The sequence below is a fragment of the Mycetomoellerius zeteki genome, unplaced genomic scaffold, assembly GCF_001594055.1.
Source record: "Mycetomoellerius zeteki isolate Tzet28-1 unplaced genomic scaffold, Tzet1.0 scaffold135, whole genome shotgun sequence".
NCBI lineage: Eukaryota > Metazoa > Arthropoda > Insecta > Hymenoptera > Formicidae > Mycetomoellerius > Mycetomoellerius zeteki.
This window is the reverse complement of record NW_017256287.1, coordinates 3,483,595-3,502,451: the sequence shown is the minus strand read 5'-3', so window position 1 is coordinate 3,502,451 and position 18,857 is coordinate 3,483,595. Positions and strand designations below refer to the sequence as shown.

The 18,857-nt window shown below is 31.7% G+C and overlaps 1 protein-coding gene across 1 annotated transcript in view; it reads right to left on the bottom strand.

Annotated features, from left to right (window-relative positions):
* fng (Fringe glycosyltransferase) overlaps positions 1-18,857 on the bottom strand; it is a 104,141-nt gene that overhangs the window by 78,282 nt on the left and 7,002 nt on the right. The window contains exons 3-4 of the mRNA XM_018461937.1: positions 10,899-10,947; positions 6,660-6,762 (exon numbers count right to left, since the gene is read on the bottom strand). Coding sequence (XP_018317439.1) covers positions 6,660-6,762; positions 10,899-10,947 — 152 coding nt within the window. The remainder of the gene's footprint in view (positions 1-6,659; positions 6,763-10,898; positions 10,948-18,857) is intronic.

The following is an 18,857-nucleotide window of genomic DNA, read 5'->3' as shown; positions in this document are numbered from 1 at the left end:
GTCCTACCGACATCTCTAAACGCTTATTACGCGGCATTACCGGCAGCCCTGTATATGTATAATACGCGGTCACGCGACGTTAACCATTGCGGCAACTCCACGTCCAGGAGCGGTGCAAGTTTTTTGTCCCGATGTGTTGTGCGCTCGTGGCGCTGGATAATTGTATCCAAGGATATCCGTAATTACCAAGAGATCATTCGAAGCGACGGTACTCGAGAAAAAGAGCAAGAAAAGAGTAAGATATGTAGTACGAAAAAAAAAAGAAAGAATTTTCTTCTAATCTGCAGCAGTCATTGAAATCAGTGCGTTCAAGTGGAGATCAACATGCGAATGCGCACTTATGCGTGCATCAATATTTACATATGTAGATATATCGCGAAAATTCAATAAAGTGTCTATGAATTGTCGATTCTAATTGAAGTTACATATTAAGTAGATCTTACAAAATTGATCTTGCTTGAAAACTACTGCGAACGTAAATGATACGCCACTTTTCTTAATCGTTTCGCCGTATTAAACGACAATGAATGTAAAATTAAATGCAATAAATACTAAACATAAATACAAATACATTTGCAAATACAATACGTACAAAAACCAGAAAATAAAAATTTTAAATTATGTTTTTAATAAACCTTAAAAATTAAAAATTGTATTTCTGATAAGAAATATCCTACTTTCCCCAAAATATAGGATGTTCAAATATTATTTTATGCTATGTTAAAAAAACTGCAAAGTATCGAATATATCAGATTAAGACTTCTTGGAAAAGGTATTATTTGAACGTGATAGGTGATATCGTTATGCAAACTGTATAGGGCCTTGTCTGGGATGCGATAAGATGACCTGAAGCGTGCATTCCTCAGTCTGTAGAGATCCTTTTACCAAACGAAATAGTTATATTTGCCCATGACTATCATACTATAAGCTATATTGCAAATTAATTTTATGATTAAAATACTAACAAAAAAACAATTATAATAAATTTGGAAAAATGAAAATATTATAATAAATTAAATAAAAGAATTTAATTCTTCGCGCTAAAAATTATAAAAATAGATAAAATAAAAATAAATAGATACAAGTTTTAATTAAATTGCTTTCGGGAGGATATTCGTTCTAAAAATATCATCGAAATGTATTCCGACGTAAAGTTCCGTAATTTACTCCACAGTTCTTTATCATTGAAGATCTAAGTGGCTATGCGTAAAACGTTTGTATAATTAAACGAAGCAAAGTGTGAAATTGTCGGTGATAATTCAAACGGATGAGAAGTCGTAACGCGTTCAGCAGTAAAACATTGAAATTCCACGCCTCAAAAAGAAACACGTGTTATCTCATTGTTAGTCAAATTAATCTCACAGTTACGAAACTTATTTAAAAACATCGATGGTATCTTGGTGCATAAAACTGTTAATGTTTCTTTTTCACGAAATTTAAACTAATGAGTAGTATACATATTAAATTTATTAAACTTTATTAGTATGACTTATCTATTTCTTTTTCTTAAGATCTTTTAAATTTAAATTTCTTAAAAATATTTTTAAAAATTTAGCTCTTTTTCTGCCGGAATAGTAAAAAGAGTTATGGATATTATTATTTCGTATATTATTCTTATTAATTAGCGTGATTCAGTTTTATATTGTTTGTCACATTTCAATACTTGTGTTATATTTGACTATAAACTGAACTTTTTATCTTTATATCATATTATTGCAGTTCTGAAAAAAATTATTTAATATAATATTTTAAATAAAGATATATATCGTACAATTAAAATCTGAAAATTAAGTTTTTATTTCACAATTAATTTAATTTTCAAATAAATTTTGCCAAATTACTTTGTTTAAACTATTATTTACCGAATTTTTAGTAAAAACAATGCCTAATACAAATATAAAGTAATGTATAATGCAAATAATAAATATCTTGTAATTATCGTTTCATTACATCTATCGGATTAAATTTTAATAATGTTCTCAATAAACATCAAGAAAGATTATTCTTAGCATAAACAGCACAATAAATATAGTTTGCTCAAAAATAGTGCTTCAGTCTCCATGTATATAAAATAAAATTTATTGTGATTTGCTGTTATATTTTCTGGTAGCTAACATTATATATCGTGATATAATAATACAGAGTTTATAACGTGTCAGATAGCGGTATCTCAGAAAACTAAAACTACTTCTCTTCTCTTACAATAAAGACTAGCGATAAAGTGGAAATTTCTCTCGCATCCGTTTCTATATTTATCTCGCTCATACTCTACATTTAACGTACTAATAAGATCCACGTAATTGTTTCGCATGGGAAAGAACGGCAGATGAATTTTTATGAAGAATTATTTAACTTATGATTATCTAACATATTTTTATTTAAATTTTTATTTTCGTGAAGCGCCATCGACATTATTCCTCTTTTTCATGTAATAAATATGCAAAATAGAAAGAAAAATAAACCTGGAAGGACGAAAGACAGATTTTCCGTAGAAGGAAGGTAGTTAAACATGGGAAGAGCAATAAGAAACACAGCAGACCCGCATGTGACATTTGAGACACTTTTTCCCTTTCTCCGGCTATCTCCTGTCGTCTTCTCGATGCCTCGATGCCCTCTCGAAAGGCTTCAGTTGGTAAGGAGGAAGAGAAAGAGATTGAAACGTCTCCTCCTGGCCAGCTGGTACCACTTCCCTCCGTCTTTAATCTCTCCCCGCCTGTCTCGACACGAGGACGAGCTCGATGAGAGACACCGCTACCCTCCTTCCCTACCTTCCTCTTTCTTCTCGTCGTTTTCGTACCATACAAAATATCGTAGCGTATTGTAGACTTTTTGAAAGAGCACAAAGGAATGCTCTCTCTGTGAGCCATTTTGAAATGGCCTAAGAGAACCACGAAAAACGCGTGTTTATTCATCGAAAAGATTTAGCGATATTAACTGATTTAAATGAACATTCCTGTAACCAACGTCGGTTTTATTGTACAAAAATATTATGTAAATTGTTCTCACATTTTTAGAAATTGTATCGTGAATGCGAATAACAAGGGTAAAAGTAACAGAAAGATATTATTTAAACAATTAAATTAGTTCAACGCACGTACAAAGGACTTACTCCGTCGAGTATTCAGTAAGCTAATTTCTCATAACAATCTGTCGTCGGTACTTAAACCGCCTGTTTAGGTAGACACGGTGAAGCAAGTAAACTAAAGGAAACGTGCGACGGTGCATGAATATAGAAATACAAGATCAAAGACGAGAGGTTTTCTATTTTACGAGCGCGGAAGAACATATCATAATAAACCAAATAAAACACATATACAGAGAATATTACTTATATACTGTAGATGCAAGCAGTATATTTTTCAATACCAGTAAAGAATGTGATAGTGGCAAAATTTTCCGTATATTTCTAATAATATCAGATGCGTAACACGTGTAATGCAAAGCTTTGTGCAAAAACAACTTTTGTTTACAAATTATTAAATCTCATAGGACCAACGTGTGAAAATTCACTAATAATAATATGAATTAGGCCTAATGCCAGTCGAAGCTAAATCTTAATTGCTTATTAAATAATTCAAATATGAATTCACTGAAAAAAATGCATGTAATTTTACATGAAAATTACATGTATATGACTGGAAAATTATCTAAATTACATAAATATGCTTGAAAATTTACTGGAAATTGTAAATTTCCAATCATATTTAGGCAATTTTCCAATCATAATCATATAATTTTCATGTAAAATTACATGCATTTTTTTCAGTGTATATATACTATATATGTACTTGCATATATACCAAATTTGTAGTACTATTCACTACGCGTCGAAATTTCTCCGGACTTTACAAACGCAGCTAAATAACTGCTGAAATAATATCACAAATTAAATTTTCTTTGATGCTCAATAGACATCTATTCGAGAGATCTTAACCTAGTAGAATCTGTAAATAAATTTAAATATTACCTCGATCGGGAGTCGAACCCGAATCTCTTACATTCCGTGTGAAAAAATATACAAACTTTGTTTATATATTTTCAGAATTCTTTGACAGAGAGATCACACATTCGATATAAGGAAGGAAATTGAAACAACAATCTATAAAAAGATTACGTTACCGAATTTTTCTTCCGGTTTAAAACTGTACGCACATAAATAAATTTTAAAAAGACGTTTTTCCCGAAATGAAAGGCCGACTATGTTAATTGGTTTGCGACGGAGTCTGCGACGGCAACAAGCCATTAGATGTGTTTTTCTAGGCGCTACCACTTCACGTAGAGATAATATTTTGACGATGCGTGGCCTGCGTGTGTATTCGTGTGAATGTGTAGAACCGCGTACGTTAGTCGGCGTTTAGGCCACCTTATGCAAACACGAATTTTCGATGGTCAAGTCGCAGCAATAACACTTTCGTACGCAAACAACGCGGAAGTCCCGGGCGGGTTACCGAAGTTTGCCCATGCGTAGTCGCGTTTAAACTATATTTCTTTTTTTTCCATAGATCGGCTGTCGCTTTCCACACTTGAAAAACGCACCTATGCAAATCCATTAACGTCTCTTCATACTCCGAGATAGTTCAGAGCGCGCGCGATACGCCATTATACGTTCGGCTGAAAAGAAAATAAAATAAAAGCACGCTCGAGAAACTCAGGTTCAACGGTACGCTCGAGTTAAAATGGAAGATAGATTATATTACGAGTACTGACTAAACACATTAAACTTCCTATAACTAAATATATTAAAATTCCTTATAAATTCTCCAAAAAAATAATTTAAATACCAAAAATATTTAATTCGCAAGTTTACTACAGTAGTTTAATTGCTTATGTAGTCCGGAAAAGAATTCGGCGCATAGTTCGAAAGACTACAATATGGTATATATCGCATGCAAGTACATATATAGTATATTTAGTAATTCAAGATTGAATTATTTAAGCATTAAAGATCCAGCTTCGACCGTTATAGGAATTTTATGTTTAATTTAATATTGATTGTGTTCTCACATAAACGGTCTAAAATAATATTGAAAAATATTTAAATTAATACGATAAATAAATTAAGTTTAAAAAATTATTTAAAAACAAAAAAACACAAAATCAAAATTAAATAAAAAGAATATTAAAATTAGAAAATATTTTATGATCTTAAACGGTGTTAAGATATTGTAACTTGATAAAGTAATTCAATTTTAGACGTCAGCAGAAATAAAAAATAACTTCATTGATTGTATCATTGATTTTACACATCTATCAAGTTCCGTCAAACTCAAAATCGAACACTTAACAAGGATTCGTTTGAAAGAAAGAATAATAGCGAATTGATTTAAATTTCTCAAGCTAAATGTCAAGCCCAATCTCGTTCGTAATGTCAAACTATGAACAGTGACAATATCACATATCAATCTCATACAAGAAAAAGAAGTATGTAATACTTTCTCCCACCGAGAATATATCTATCTATACTATATATCTACCTATCCACTCATTGTCAGATATAATCTATCGCACAAATCTCGGACTCGAAATCGTCATCTCAATATTTCACTTCATATGTCTGTAAAGGAATGTAACGTGCCATTGAATACTTTATTCGCTGGGAACGCGTATATAGTATACATTAGCGAATATATAATATGATATGTCTTATATCGAACGAATATCGAATAGTATCGATATACGACGTAATACCGAGAATCGATACTGAAGACCCGGACTATTCGAAGAAAAGAGATGCACGTCTGAAACCGGATAAACTCGATGTCAGATATAAAGCCTGTCTTTACCAGTAATATTTATTTGTTCGGATGGCGATACACCGGGTATCCTTCCTGGTTTATCGGATCACTCGATGTGTCCGAGATCGGATAATTGTTCCGAGAATAGATTGCGATAGTACTGTTCCTTCCCATGCGAGACAATTGCATAGATAATCTTATTAGTGCGCTAAATATGGTATGAGATAAAGTGCAGAAGAAATTTGTGAAGTTGGCACAATATTCTTTTAATAATGGCAGTTCCAGCACTTTTCATATAGTTTTACAGTTCCTTATAAAAATAAAAGAAAGTTTCGCTTATACTAAAAAACAAAAAATAAAAATAGCGCGTGCTAACTTTGCGAATGTAGCACGACACTTCCTCCTCTAAAGTACAAAAAAATGAATATTATTACTTTTAGCAAGTTCCCGTTTATATTACTCAAACTCTACCAATATATGTAATTAGAAAAAAAATCCAATAATTATCATAAGCATATATTTAAAAAATTGTCAAAGATTTCTTAGATATATTATAATAAATTTAATGTAAAGAAAGTTTCCTATATAAACTTCGAATATTAAGTTCTAATATTGATTGTGAAAATACAATTAATACTGATTATTAAATATAATTTTTAAATTTAATATCTTACTTTAATATTACAGAAAAGTAACGAAAAAAAATAACGAATCGTTAATTTCCAAGTAACGGCAATAGTAACGCGTTACTTTTTAAAATTAATAACTGGTAACGATAACGAGTTACTTTTTATAAAAAGTAACTTTTATGGTAACGCATTACTTTTATGAAGTAACGTTCTCGTATATTTTTATAATTTTGTTAGTATGTTAAATATTTGTTGACATATTTGCTGAATTTTTGAAGATTAAAATAGTACTTACTTTCGACCGCTGTCGAGAAATCTGTCGAATTCCACCGACATCTTGCAACAAAGGGCCCGCCGATTGTGTGAGGATGAACACTTAGTGTTGATCATGTGGCCGTCTGAAAGCAAAGAAAGGGAGCTGAATGTAGGGTGGGCGTGCAATTAATTAAGAGGTTAATAATCATCCTCGTGAGCTGCTGCTACGGCGGTCTAATTAATTCAGCCTGATGGTTCTCGCTTCTTCAGGAGCGAGAACCATTCTTTCGAGAAGAGGATGTATCACGATCGATGATATGCACACGTAAGGGTATCCCTTATACCAAACTATCAAATCGGAAATAATTTATTAATCGTATACTCGAAGAATTATTTTAAATTAAACTATACGTAAAAGGAAAAAGAAATTCGAAGTAAAAATTCATTACCATAAAGAATCGTATTTATTATTAGCTCCGTGTTTCAGTCGTGACTGAACGTGACTGACTTACTTGTAACAATAACAAGTTATGAGTCGTTGGCACGTTACAACGTATCAACTAGGACATCCATTAAGACGTTTTATTTTATATTTATAATTTAGAATAATACGTATAATAAACAATTACAACAATTATTATTCTTTTCAATTATTATAAAACATAATAATTAGTTTTATCATAGTAAAAATGCAAATATATATCGATAAAGTAAATATGCTTTGTTCTTAATAAAAACAATTTGAATAAAAAGCAACCAAATGCTATGTATATAATTAATAATCTATCAAATTAATTCTTATATAACCGGTATTTTTTTGTGGTGTCATTACGTGAGAGATCTCTCGCGCAAGATTGTCGGCATCCACACCTGGATAAATCGCAAAGGATGAATCGAGTTCGAGTCAGGTAGAAATGGTAATGAGAAATGGCCGATGCGGAGGTGCAAACCGGTGCAGAGCGCGTGGTGAGGTCAAATGTCGGACGGTGCCCGAGGGTTCGCGTGCTCATCCCTCCTCCTGCGACCTTCCGCACCCGATATTATCCTCCTCGGGATCCGCGTCCACCCACGCTCCTGCCTCCGCTCTCATGACTAATGCGTGGCTCGAGTTATGAGCAAAGCATGAAATAATATCGAGTTTATTATATATAGAAACACCTGCGTGCGTTACCAGCGTTACAGTAATCCGCGGGATTTCATCTTTTTTATACAAGAACATCTTACGACTGCCGTACGTGCATTCGATACTTTCATCATTTAAATGAATCCTCAATATCATTTCATCTCACGTGCGAAAGTCTCGTAATTGCGATGCTTTCCCTTTACAATTTCTTTCTTTCGTTTCCTTTCTTGTACTCGGACGCGAGAACAGTGTTATTGTCCAGATGACCGAAATAACGAGAACTTGCTTTTCACCTCGTCCACTGACACGAGTATCATTCACGTTCGCGGTGCATCTTTCCGTCCTTCCTTAGCCATTTCTCATCATCCGCTTTCTCCGCCTGCTCGTCATCTACATCCGCGCCCGAGGGTGCAATTGGGATGCACTCCATAGTAGGTTGGCAATGATATCGCCGGTCAGAATACGCCGTTGTTATTACCCCAAGTATTATAAGCTAACTTACATTGCAACTAAAGCGAACGATAAAATAATGCGATTTTGTTATATTACAAAAAGAACACTTGCTTCAGTAATAATAAAATCTTGATATGAATTGATTTTAGAAATGGTTACATTAAATTTCAGTAATTCTTATTAAATTTTTATATTTAAAGGAATTAAATACGGAAGAAAATATCTATCATAATTATGTTTAAATAAATTTTAGTAAAAGTAAAAATATTCCTGTTGTTAAAAACGAGTGCGCTTTTATTTCTTAATGCAATAATAAATTCTGAAAAAACATTAACAAAAATTTAAAAAAACTGCAATTAATTCAAGCAAATAACTTATATAGTTAATTTTAATCTATTATATTTTACTTTTATAGTTAATTTTAATCTATTTTAATAAATAAGCTAATCTATTTATTAATCTAATTATAAACATTGAATATTTGTTCCAAGAACCTGATGAAGCTCTAACTTTTCATGTATAAAGAGGTTATCGACGCGATTGATTGATCTATCGATCATTACATCTCGTGCAGCGTACTTGCGTGCGGAGTTCGCAAACCGGTCGGTCTAACATGTACCTATGTAGAATATCGTGGAACTTATCGAACAGCTCGCACACGTGCCCTCTGCCTCTTTCATCGATTTCTCTTTATTGGACGCCTGGTGTCTCGATCAGTAAATAATTATCCAATACTAACGTGTTAACGCATTGCAATAATTAATAAAACGATAAGATTTCCAAATAAAATAATATCTTTAAGTGAAAAGATCAATTCGTATAACGAAATAATTTTATCTTTCTCGTTTAAAAATACAACAAGCTTATTACATGTATTACATTATACAATTCAGAATGTCGCGTCGCGAAAATAAAAATACAATTGAAGTTAATATATTACATTAATTTGATTAAAATATTTTCATAAATTTAAAAAGAGATAAAAAATATATATATTATTAGATTTAGTAAATTTGTTAGTTTACAAATTTATAAAAATTTATAAAATTAATTTAGCTTTTATCTAGTTTGCTTAAAAAATTTATTTTATTCAAAAAGACGATAGGTCACGTCTCGTAATATTATAGATAATGAAATAGTAAAACAAATAGAAATCATATCACGCTTTTCCGTTGTTTCACCGCTCTCGATTTGGAGATGTTCCAAGCAATTATCCAAATAAACCGCACCTTAATTCAACTTACTGAACGGACGACCGAGACGCAAAATATGACTAAACTTTCGAAATGATTGACGAGCAACTCGGCTCCTACGAGTGAACGAAACAAGCTCCTGCACACGCGTTCATTTCGCCAGCAATTATCGTATAAATGAGAGCGACCATTAAGCCCGCCGTCGTAATTATCCGTGCCTTGTCTTACACAGGGAATATACGTACTTCGCTTGAGTTTTTTAATAGAGCCATTTATTGAGGAAAATGTTACGTTCTCGTACATCGACAGGTGTTCTCACAACCTCGAGATGATCAAAGTGACAACATTTGCTATTATTGCTCATGTAAATTTTCCTTTATAAAACTGCAATCGGTGAAGCGGTATACTGTTAAATTTATAGTGTCAAATTTAACCTAACGTGAGTCGCCACTGCTCCTACTAAATATATAGTTATTTTTTACCAAAACGATAGTTAAATTAGACATTATATCGTATTAAATTGACACTGTATAGTGTTGTAAATATAACTATCGTTTTAGTATAAAATAACGATGTAATTGAGTAGGAGCAGTGGCGACTCGCGTTAAGTTAAATTTGACACTATAGATTTAACAGTGTAATGCATGATATTTGGAAATACGAGACTATTCCATATATTAATATTACTGCAATCGCATTGCAAACTAAGGACGGGAAAAAAAATCGAAATAAATCGGAAAAAATAATCTCTATGCGTAGAAAAAATAACAATATCATCTCTAAAAGACAATGAGAATAAATAAGAGACAAGAAGAGATTTATATTGAACTTAATATAAATGCAATCTCTATTAGTTGCGCGATAATGTTATAATTGAAAAATATGTGTAATACGCGTATTTTGCTTTGAAATAAGAGTTCTCCTAATTTTATATCGTGTTCTGCAAATGTGGCAGACAATTCTATACGTGAAATGCAATATAATTATTTAATTATATAATTATAATTACATGTTATATATAATTAAACATTAATTAAAATAATTATATTATTTCAATTACTCATATAACAAGTAATTAATTCTAAATCGATCTCTGATATCATTTTATGCATTTTACTATTATATCTACCGTAAATCCTAGCAAAGACAAAAATCAAATTATACCATAGCAAACTAAAAGCGATATCATTACATAACAATGCTATCAAAGCAAATGTTTCGTTTCTTTAATTAATAATTTATTTATTTATTGTTTCATATTTTGATTTATTATTCCAATATTAAACTACATAAATTAAATATAAATCTATATAAATTAAATGTGTTAATAAATTTCTTGTTAAATTTTTTAATAAGATTAAAAATCAGGTTATAAAAAATTGAAACAGAAGCAGTGCACAATTCAATAATAGATACGAATAATTAAATAATTAGAAAAACTCATTTGTAATCATACAAAATTAGAGAGAGAGAGAGAGAGTTTAATAAAAAATTATTAATTAATACTCACTGGTTTGGTTTTGGAAATAAGGATCATCTCTGTCGGTGAAGAACCAGGTCTGCAAGTAGAAATAAAAAAAATCATTATATTTTGATTATATATATACATATATACGCGACCTTTTTCAATTATACCCGATGCGGCGGAATAATCATGCTATGGCACGTACGCATTTGATTGTTTACCGCAGACCGTCCAACCAAACAACACGCATCACGTATCGATCATAAATTTCAATTCCTTTCTTATCCTTCGAAACGAAATCGCTTCATCCGTGTCAGCGTGTGTTATATACAATAAATCTTACAGTCTTGAAGCACTTCGCGCTACTATGATACACTTCTCTTATTTATATTCGCGAGATAGCGAAAACACAAATTCCGAAAACAGAAATAGGAGATAGAAACGAGAAAAATATCATACGTATATGTTTTGTTATAAACATACGTGCAGTATCACAAGACCGACATTTGTTATTTAGAAATCACAAGAAAGGGGAACCATAATTCTAACTCATATATGCTGTCACATATAGAATATCTATTATTTCCGCAAAATGTTATTTAAAATATAATTACCAACATTTTCCAACAACAATCGATAAAATTATATATAATACACATTATAAATTGAAATATTTTCGGAAGAATACAAATGTATATACTCTCTAAAAGTGAATTAGTGTATTATTACTGATTACATCAGTTATAAGTGTAGCACTGAAGTCATCAGCGAATATTTACTGTTTTTCAGTAATAATACACTGATTCACTTTTAGAGAGTATACTATATATACTGTCACACACACTGAAATCTTTGAAGTGACATTTAATGCAAAATAATAACAACTGAACCAGTATTGAAAAAAGTGGCTCAATTGTCAATTTTTAAGAGTGAGATTTCACTCTTTGGAGTTAGATTTCACTCCAAAGATTTTAGAGTGCAATATATTCCTTTTGGCTCTAAAATCTCTGTTTAAAGTAAAAATCCCTGGAGAGTATATTCACAGGAAACTGTGATAAAGTGGCATACTTTCAATTAAGGACTATTCAAGTTTCTCGTGTATTTTGTCGCACTGGAAAATTTATCTCAGATCGCCGTGAGCTGAGACTTGAACTTCTCATTTGTATCTGTCGCATCGCACACCCTGCCGTGGCAGTTGCATCTGGACTCGGACGTATTGCAGTGTCGTTACGTTACGATCAGCGTACACTGCACGTGTTAAAGTAGTCGCTTATTTTTAGTTCCCAAGAGTAGTTCCCTTCAGGAAGTGAACGAGCAAGAACGACCGAAGGAGATGATGCTCCAGACGTCAGAAGCATTGTCCCGATAATTTTCACGCGGCGATATATCGCGTCAGTCTTGTAAGCCACCGGGAAAATCTAAAAGGAAAAGGAAAAACATCGCGAGAAAACGCGACGTATTATTTATATGATAATTGTCTGAGTGATTTTATATATATATTCGCAATTTTCTCTATTAAAATGGTACGTTAAGCAAACTCCACGAGCGCAACTTGTTAGAGAATTTCAATTACAGCATAATATCTCCATGAATTTTATATTAACCGATATTAGCTCATTTAACGTACATTGCATATGCCAATATGTTCGTTCGCGTTCTGTTTCATTAATTAAAATAGAATTAAATTGCTTATTTCGAACAAGCATTACATAATGCATTACATAAATAATGCGTAATTTAATCAATGGCGCAGTTTCTGATAGCATAATATTTAATCGACTTCATGTGTATCGGGATCATGTAAGCTTTAAAACAAAATTGAATAAACTGCAGTTGCCTCAATAAGAGTTCACCGAGATATCTCTGATGTATAGCCATAGCGGATATCCGCGGCACAACGTGACAAACGTAAAAATAGCGCGGATGAAAAGGCACTGCAATTGCAAAACATTTATTCGAGGCATGCGGATAGAAAGAGAGAGAGAGAGAGAGAGAGAGAGGCCAGACTCGTCAGCATTCCCAGAAAGAACACGAATATCCGGCAACGAATGAACGTCGTGTACAAAAATAAGAGACGAGTGTAACGCGATGACGTCAGTGGCACCGGCATCGCATTACATCGACATAATTGCATTAATCCCGCACGAACGTCGTACTTAAAAGAGTCGTCGTTAAGCTGATCTTCGAGCTTTTCCCGGGAATTCGTTGAGTCGGCCCGAGTGTTGGTTATTTCGCTCGTAAGCCTATATCGCAATATAGAACGTTTGCGAATGTGTCAAAAGCGTAGAATCATATTAAAAGACTCGCTCGTTACGTTTAATTAGGCGAGACGAATTTGCCTTAAAACGTGCATGAAAGGAAATTTAACAATTGCATTCTACCTACATGAAACAAACATTGCTTTCTACCAATTTTCGGAGCAAAAAAAGTCATAAAAATATATTATAAATTTTTATGAGTTCTCTATTTAAAAAAAAAAATTAGAAAGTAAATTTTACGATTAAGATAAATAATAGCTTGATCTTTTGACTATGATAAAACGCAATGATATAACTTCTGGTTCAAATGCAGGATAAAATTTCATGGTTTAAAAAAATTTAATTATTAGATATATTATTAATATATCAAATGAATTATATACTAAAATCATTCCTACACTGAGAAAAAAAGTTGCTAATTCAAAAAAATATTAGTTGATTCAACTAAATGCAACAATCACGAGCTGTCAAGCAAATATTTGTTAATCCGAACAAATAAAATGCTTTAAATTACAAGATTTTGTTAACATGACTCACGTACATTTAATCTTAAATGTATATAATAAACACTTAAACAAAATAAACACTACGAACTAAACGTATTTAGTCAAGTTAACAACTTTTTTCTTAGTGGCAGATAAATAAACAAAAAATAAATAAAATCCGAAATAAGTACGTTCATTCAACGCTACAAATAGATAAATATATTTCACTTTTAAAATTAGGTCTTTCAAAATTTTAATTTTTTAAAAATATAATTCACGATAAAAATGACAAATAATATTTTTTATCTAATTCTTTTCGACATAAGATCTATATAATTGAAAATTAATGGAAATTAGATAAATATCATTCGGTAATGGCACGTTGATTATATCGCATCGTGGGTCAATTGAAAATCGCAACCCTACCGACGAAGTACATAAAGAGCAATGGAAATTAAGAGGAAATAATTCGTCGAAGCACAGTGAGCTCTCATCGGCACGCCGCGCAAAATTACATCAAACCTTATTTAAGACTTGCTTAAATAACCAAAGTAATCGACCAACTATCCAAAGCCACATCCAATCGGTGCGCGGTATGAGTCGGTCTTCGTCGATTGGGGGATTGCAGTATCAGCAAGTCATTCTAAGTAACGACACTAGACTTTGACCCGCGATCGACCCTCGAGATCTCGAGGGGTCCTTTTTATGAATCACGAAAATTTGTACCTAACCACGTATGTCCACACCTCCACTTAATAACACGATAATCGAACGGCATGACTATCAAATTTAGAGAATGCCGCAAGAAAAGATTTCCTCGAATTTTGGGTCCCAATAAGGGTTTGATACAAAGTTTGTAAAAAAAGTTTTAAAAAAGTATCTTCACTAAGCATAGAATTACCGAAATTTGATTGAAAGAAGTGCTTTTTACGAATCTCTCTTTTGGATTGCAATTAAGTAACGAAAATTTATTCATTTTTTACTATAATATACTTTTTATTTTTATTGGACCTTAACAGAATTCTAATTTGACATTTCGTTTACTGTTAAATCTATAGAGTGTCAAATTTAATCTAATTTAAGTCACCACTGCTCCTACTCAATATATCGTTATTTTATACTAAAACAATAATTAAATTTAGACACTATAGATTTAAGTGTTGTTAAAATATTTAATAATAGATATTAGAAAATCATAACAATAACCGCATTGGATATTTTACCCAAGGATATATTGACTCAAAAAATCGAATAAATTTTTATTAGATTACACTGTACTCGCGTTGTACTATTATTATCCTTGTTTGATCTCCCTTTGATTATTATTAGAATTAAAACTATAAAAATTTTGAGATATTGAGACAATATAAAAGATATCCACAGATGTGCATTATGCGTTGGTACACTATCTTTACTGCCATTCACATAATCGAGATTTTATAATAATAACAAAATATAAATCGCGATTATTTTCGCGACAGATGTCTGGAAAACAACTTAAACGAATTATTAACTACTTGATCTTATTATATGTCGTGTAAATTATTGAACGATACCACATAAGAACGAAAAAAGAAATAGATAGTAAGGTGTACAAATGTGATCATTAAAGGTCATTAACGGCATCGTAAGGCAGTGGCCAAGAGAAAAAAGGCGAACATAGGGATTGCGTCAACATAAATGCGCAATCAATGTTCCTCCTCAGTGGAGCGCATTATTAAAACGCATTATCCGTGATATACGATGTATTAATAATCAAAACATTGCGACCTATTGCTCACCTCTGTCCAATTTAAGAGAGAAACTTAACACCTTAACTGCTACGCACAATACTCTAGCCTTGTTTCTCTTTTTTTAGACCCATACAGACTTATTTTAAGGCTTCAGAAAAGAATCTTAATATATATGTACACAGAGAAAAAGGTTTCTTTGGATTTAGTATTCCTTATTTGACTAAAATTTGTTTTATTGAAATGACATATGCTTCTACGAAATATTATTTGTTTGAATAAAAATTTTGTTTAATTTGAGAAACCTCTATTTGTTTGGCAGAAATAACATTATTATTTGAAGTAATATCTTTCAATCAAATAATATATTATTTAGTTACAATGAATACAAATTATTTGTTTGAAAATGGCAAAATATGTTGATAGAGATTATGGTAGATATTATGATAGAGGTCCATGCAAATAATTGCCTTCTTAGAACCATTATATTTTTTGGCCGAAATTACGAAAACAATGGCTTATACGTCTAACAACAGGATTAAACGAGAACAGCACTATATGCTATTAAATAAATTCTACGAATGTCTTAATAAATCGATCTACATTTTCAAGACTTATTGCTTCGCAAATAATTTTGAACCTTAGGCAGATGGCTAGGTTTCTACCAGAGTCTATTACCTTCACCGCGATAAACCCCCTGCCGTAAATTGGATCGTGAATTTCTAATCCCGTCAGGAAAGAAAATAAGTTTTCTAGCCGCTGAAAATTATTGATTTATATGTTATTTTTTTTATTCGATAAAATTCTTCATATTTTTATGTTTTCTCTTTTACAAATGTAACATTTTATTAATTATGAGATTAAGCTATGAATATATAAAACAAACTGCTAAACCCGATACTCTTCTTTACATCATAAAAATGTCCTTTTATTATGCAATTATCTCGTTTTTATACGATATTATGTATTGAATGCATTGAATTTCTGCAACAATGCGTGAGAATCAATAACATCCTCGATCTCACACGCAAATAAAAGAACGATCATTTCAGCCGATTACAGGATCGTGGCGCATCGTTTAATTATCGAGAAAGAAACCACGAAAAAGGTGAGTTCGTTGAGAGTGCTCGTGGGTGGACTAAGTCGGCTAACGCGGAGGTCGTCAGGGTCGGAGGTAAATCGTGAGATCTTCCCACGAACCACAAACCGTGTGCAGCCGGACACAGACTTTTATTATTCTCATCGTACTTTTTCTCGCTCGCGTCGCGGAAAATGCGTGCCGACGCGAGTCACAGGCAACGCGAGTGTACGCGTGGAAAAAGCGTGAGATCGACGGGAGCAAAGAATAATCAGGATACGAAGCAAATTAAGACACCGTGACGTGTCATGAGAATTACAAATGTTTTCATTGCGGACACACAACTCAGATGATCTTTATAATTGTTCAGTTATATTTTCACATAGATTCAAATTTCACTATAATTAACATTAATAACCTCGTGATAGATCGAAACGTTTAATAAATACGATAATAAATAGATTTGGGAAATATATAAAAATGAATAAGTAGTGAATATTTTAAATGGTATTTATTTATTTTATATTAACGTGTTTTAATCTTTGCAGATTGAAACTCTGTCACTTTGAGTGTAAAAATATTTAGTACAAAAATCTTTTTGTTATTGTGTTACTAATTATTACTGTTTCATTTGTTATTAATTATAAATTAATCAAATCAAATTAATAAAACAGAGAGAGAGAGAGAGAGAAACTTTGAAAATTATAATATAAAAAAGACAACAACAATTACACTGAAAAAAATGCATGTAATTTTACATGGAAATTACATGTTCATGACTGGAAAATTACCTAATATGGTTGTAAATTTCCAATCATATTTAAGTAATTTAGATAATTTTCTAGTCATAAATATGGATAAGGAATACTTATAAATATCTAATTGCCAAAGTCAGAAATTAAATAAATAAAAGTATCGATATGAAACAAAAAATTTTTAAGTGAGAAATCAAATCAAGATATCAATAAACAACATGATAATGTATCCATGACTGAATTTGCTAAAGTTCCGTTCCTTGAACAGCGAGGAAATCAAGAGGAAATCAACCGAAATTACAGGAAACGCGAGAACTCGTGCAAAATCCAGGTAGTAATTACCTGAAGAAACGGTATATTAACCTGGCAAAGCAGAAGGACGCGGAAGCCGCTGAGAGATGCAAGAGTATTTTCTTTCTTTATCCGACGCAAGAATAATACCAGCGTATGAGAATTTCTCTCAAGGTTTCTTCATTAGTATTAATTACCAAAAAATGCTTGTTCATTGCCCAGTCGATTCTTAAAAATGATAGAAAATATTTGATTTTTTTTTTTATATAAAATAGTATGTAAAAATAAAAATGTATAGTTATGTGTACATACACAGAGAAAAAGATTTCTTTGAATTTAATAAATTTTATTGTATCCAAATAAATTTGTTATTTGGAATGGTCCAAACAAATCAACGTAATCAATAAGTGCGACTGTTTGAATATGAAACAATGTATATCTTTATCTTAAATACATTATTTGTTTGAACAGATAGTGTCTATCTTCGGCATTCGCGTGATCAAATTATACTGCACAAACATAATTGATACAGCATATAGTGTTGTTCGTTTAATCCTATTGTTAGACGTATAAGTCATTATTTTCGTAATGTCGATCAAAAAATATAATGATTGTTCTAAGAAGGCAATTATTTGCATGGACCTCTATCATAATCTCTGCCATAACCTCTATCAACATATTTTGCCATTTTCAAACAAATAATTTGTTTCATTGTTCGTATTCATTGTAACTAAATAATATATTATTTGATGGAAAGATATTACTTCAAATAATAATTTCTGTCAAACAATAGAGGTTTCTTGAATGAAACAACAAAATTTTTATTCAAACAAATAATATTTCATACAAGTATATCTCGTTTCAATAAAACAAATTTTAGTCAAATAAATAGGAATACTAAATCCAAAGAAACCTTTTCCTCTGTGATATACACAATAATTTAATTTAAATCTTAATACGATGCGTTATTTAATTACTAGTGAAAATAGCATAATTATACGCATTGAAAAAAAGATTTCTCAAAAAATTTACCCATATTACGATTTTAAAATATTTAATTAATTTAATTCTGCAGCAATATCACGTAAATAGTATTCGGGAATATCGCCCTTTGTTTTCGCAGGGCACGGATGGTATCAGCGATATTTATGAAAAGGCAAATGAGAAATTGTAGGGAAGGAAGAGTGAAACGAATCTCATTCCCACGGCGCGAGAAATTGTGAATTCACGCTGATCATCGGCGACACGGTCTACGGTAAATACGCGCGAATACGCTTCGATACCCTTGGATAAAGCCCAACGAGTCGTATACAAAGTGTGGTCTATTCCGCTCCACAAGAAGACATGTAGATGAATCTTGCGATGATAGAGACGTCGCGATAAGACTATGCGTACATTTATCACACT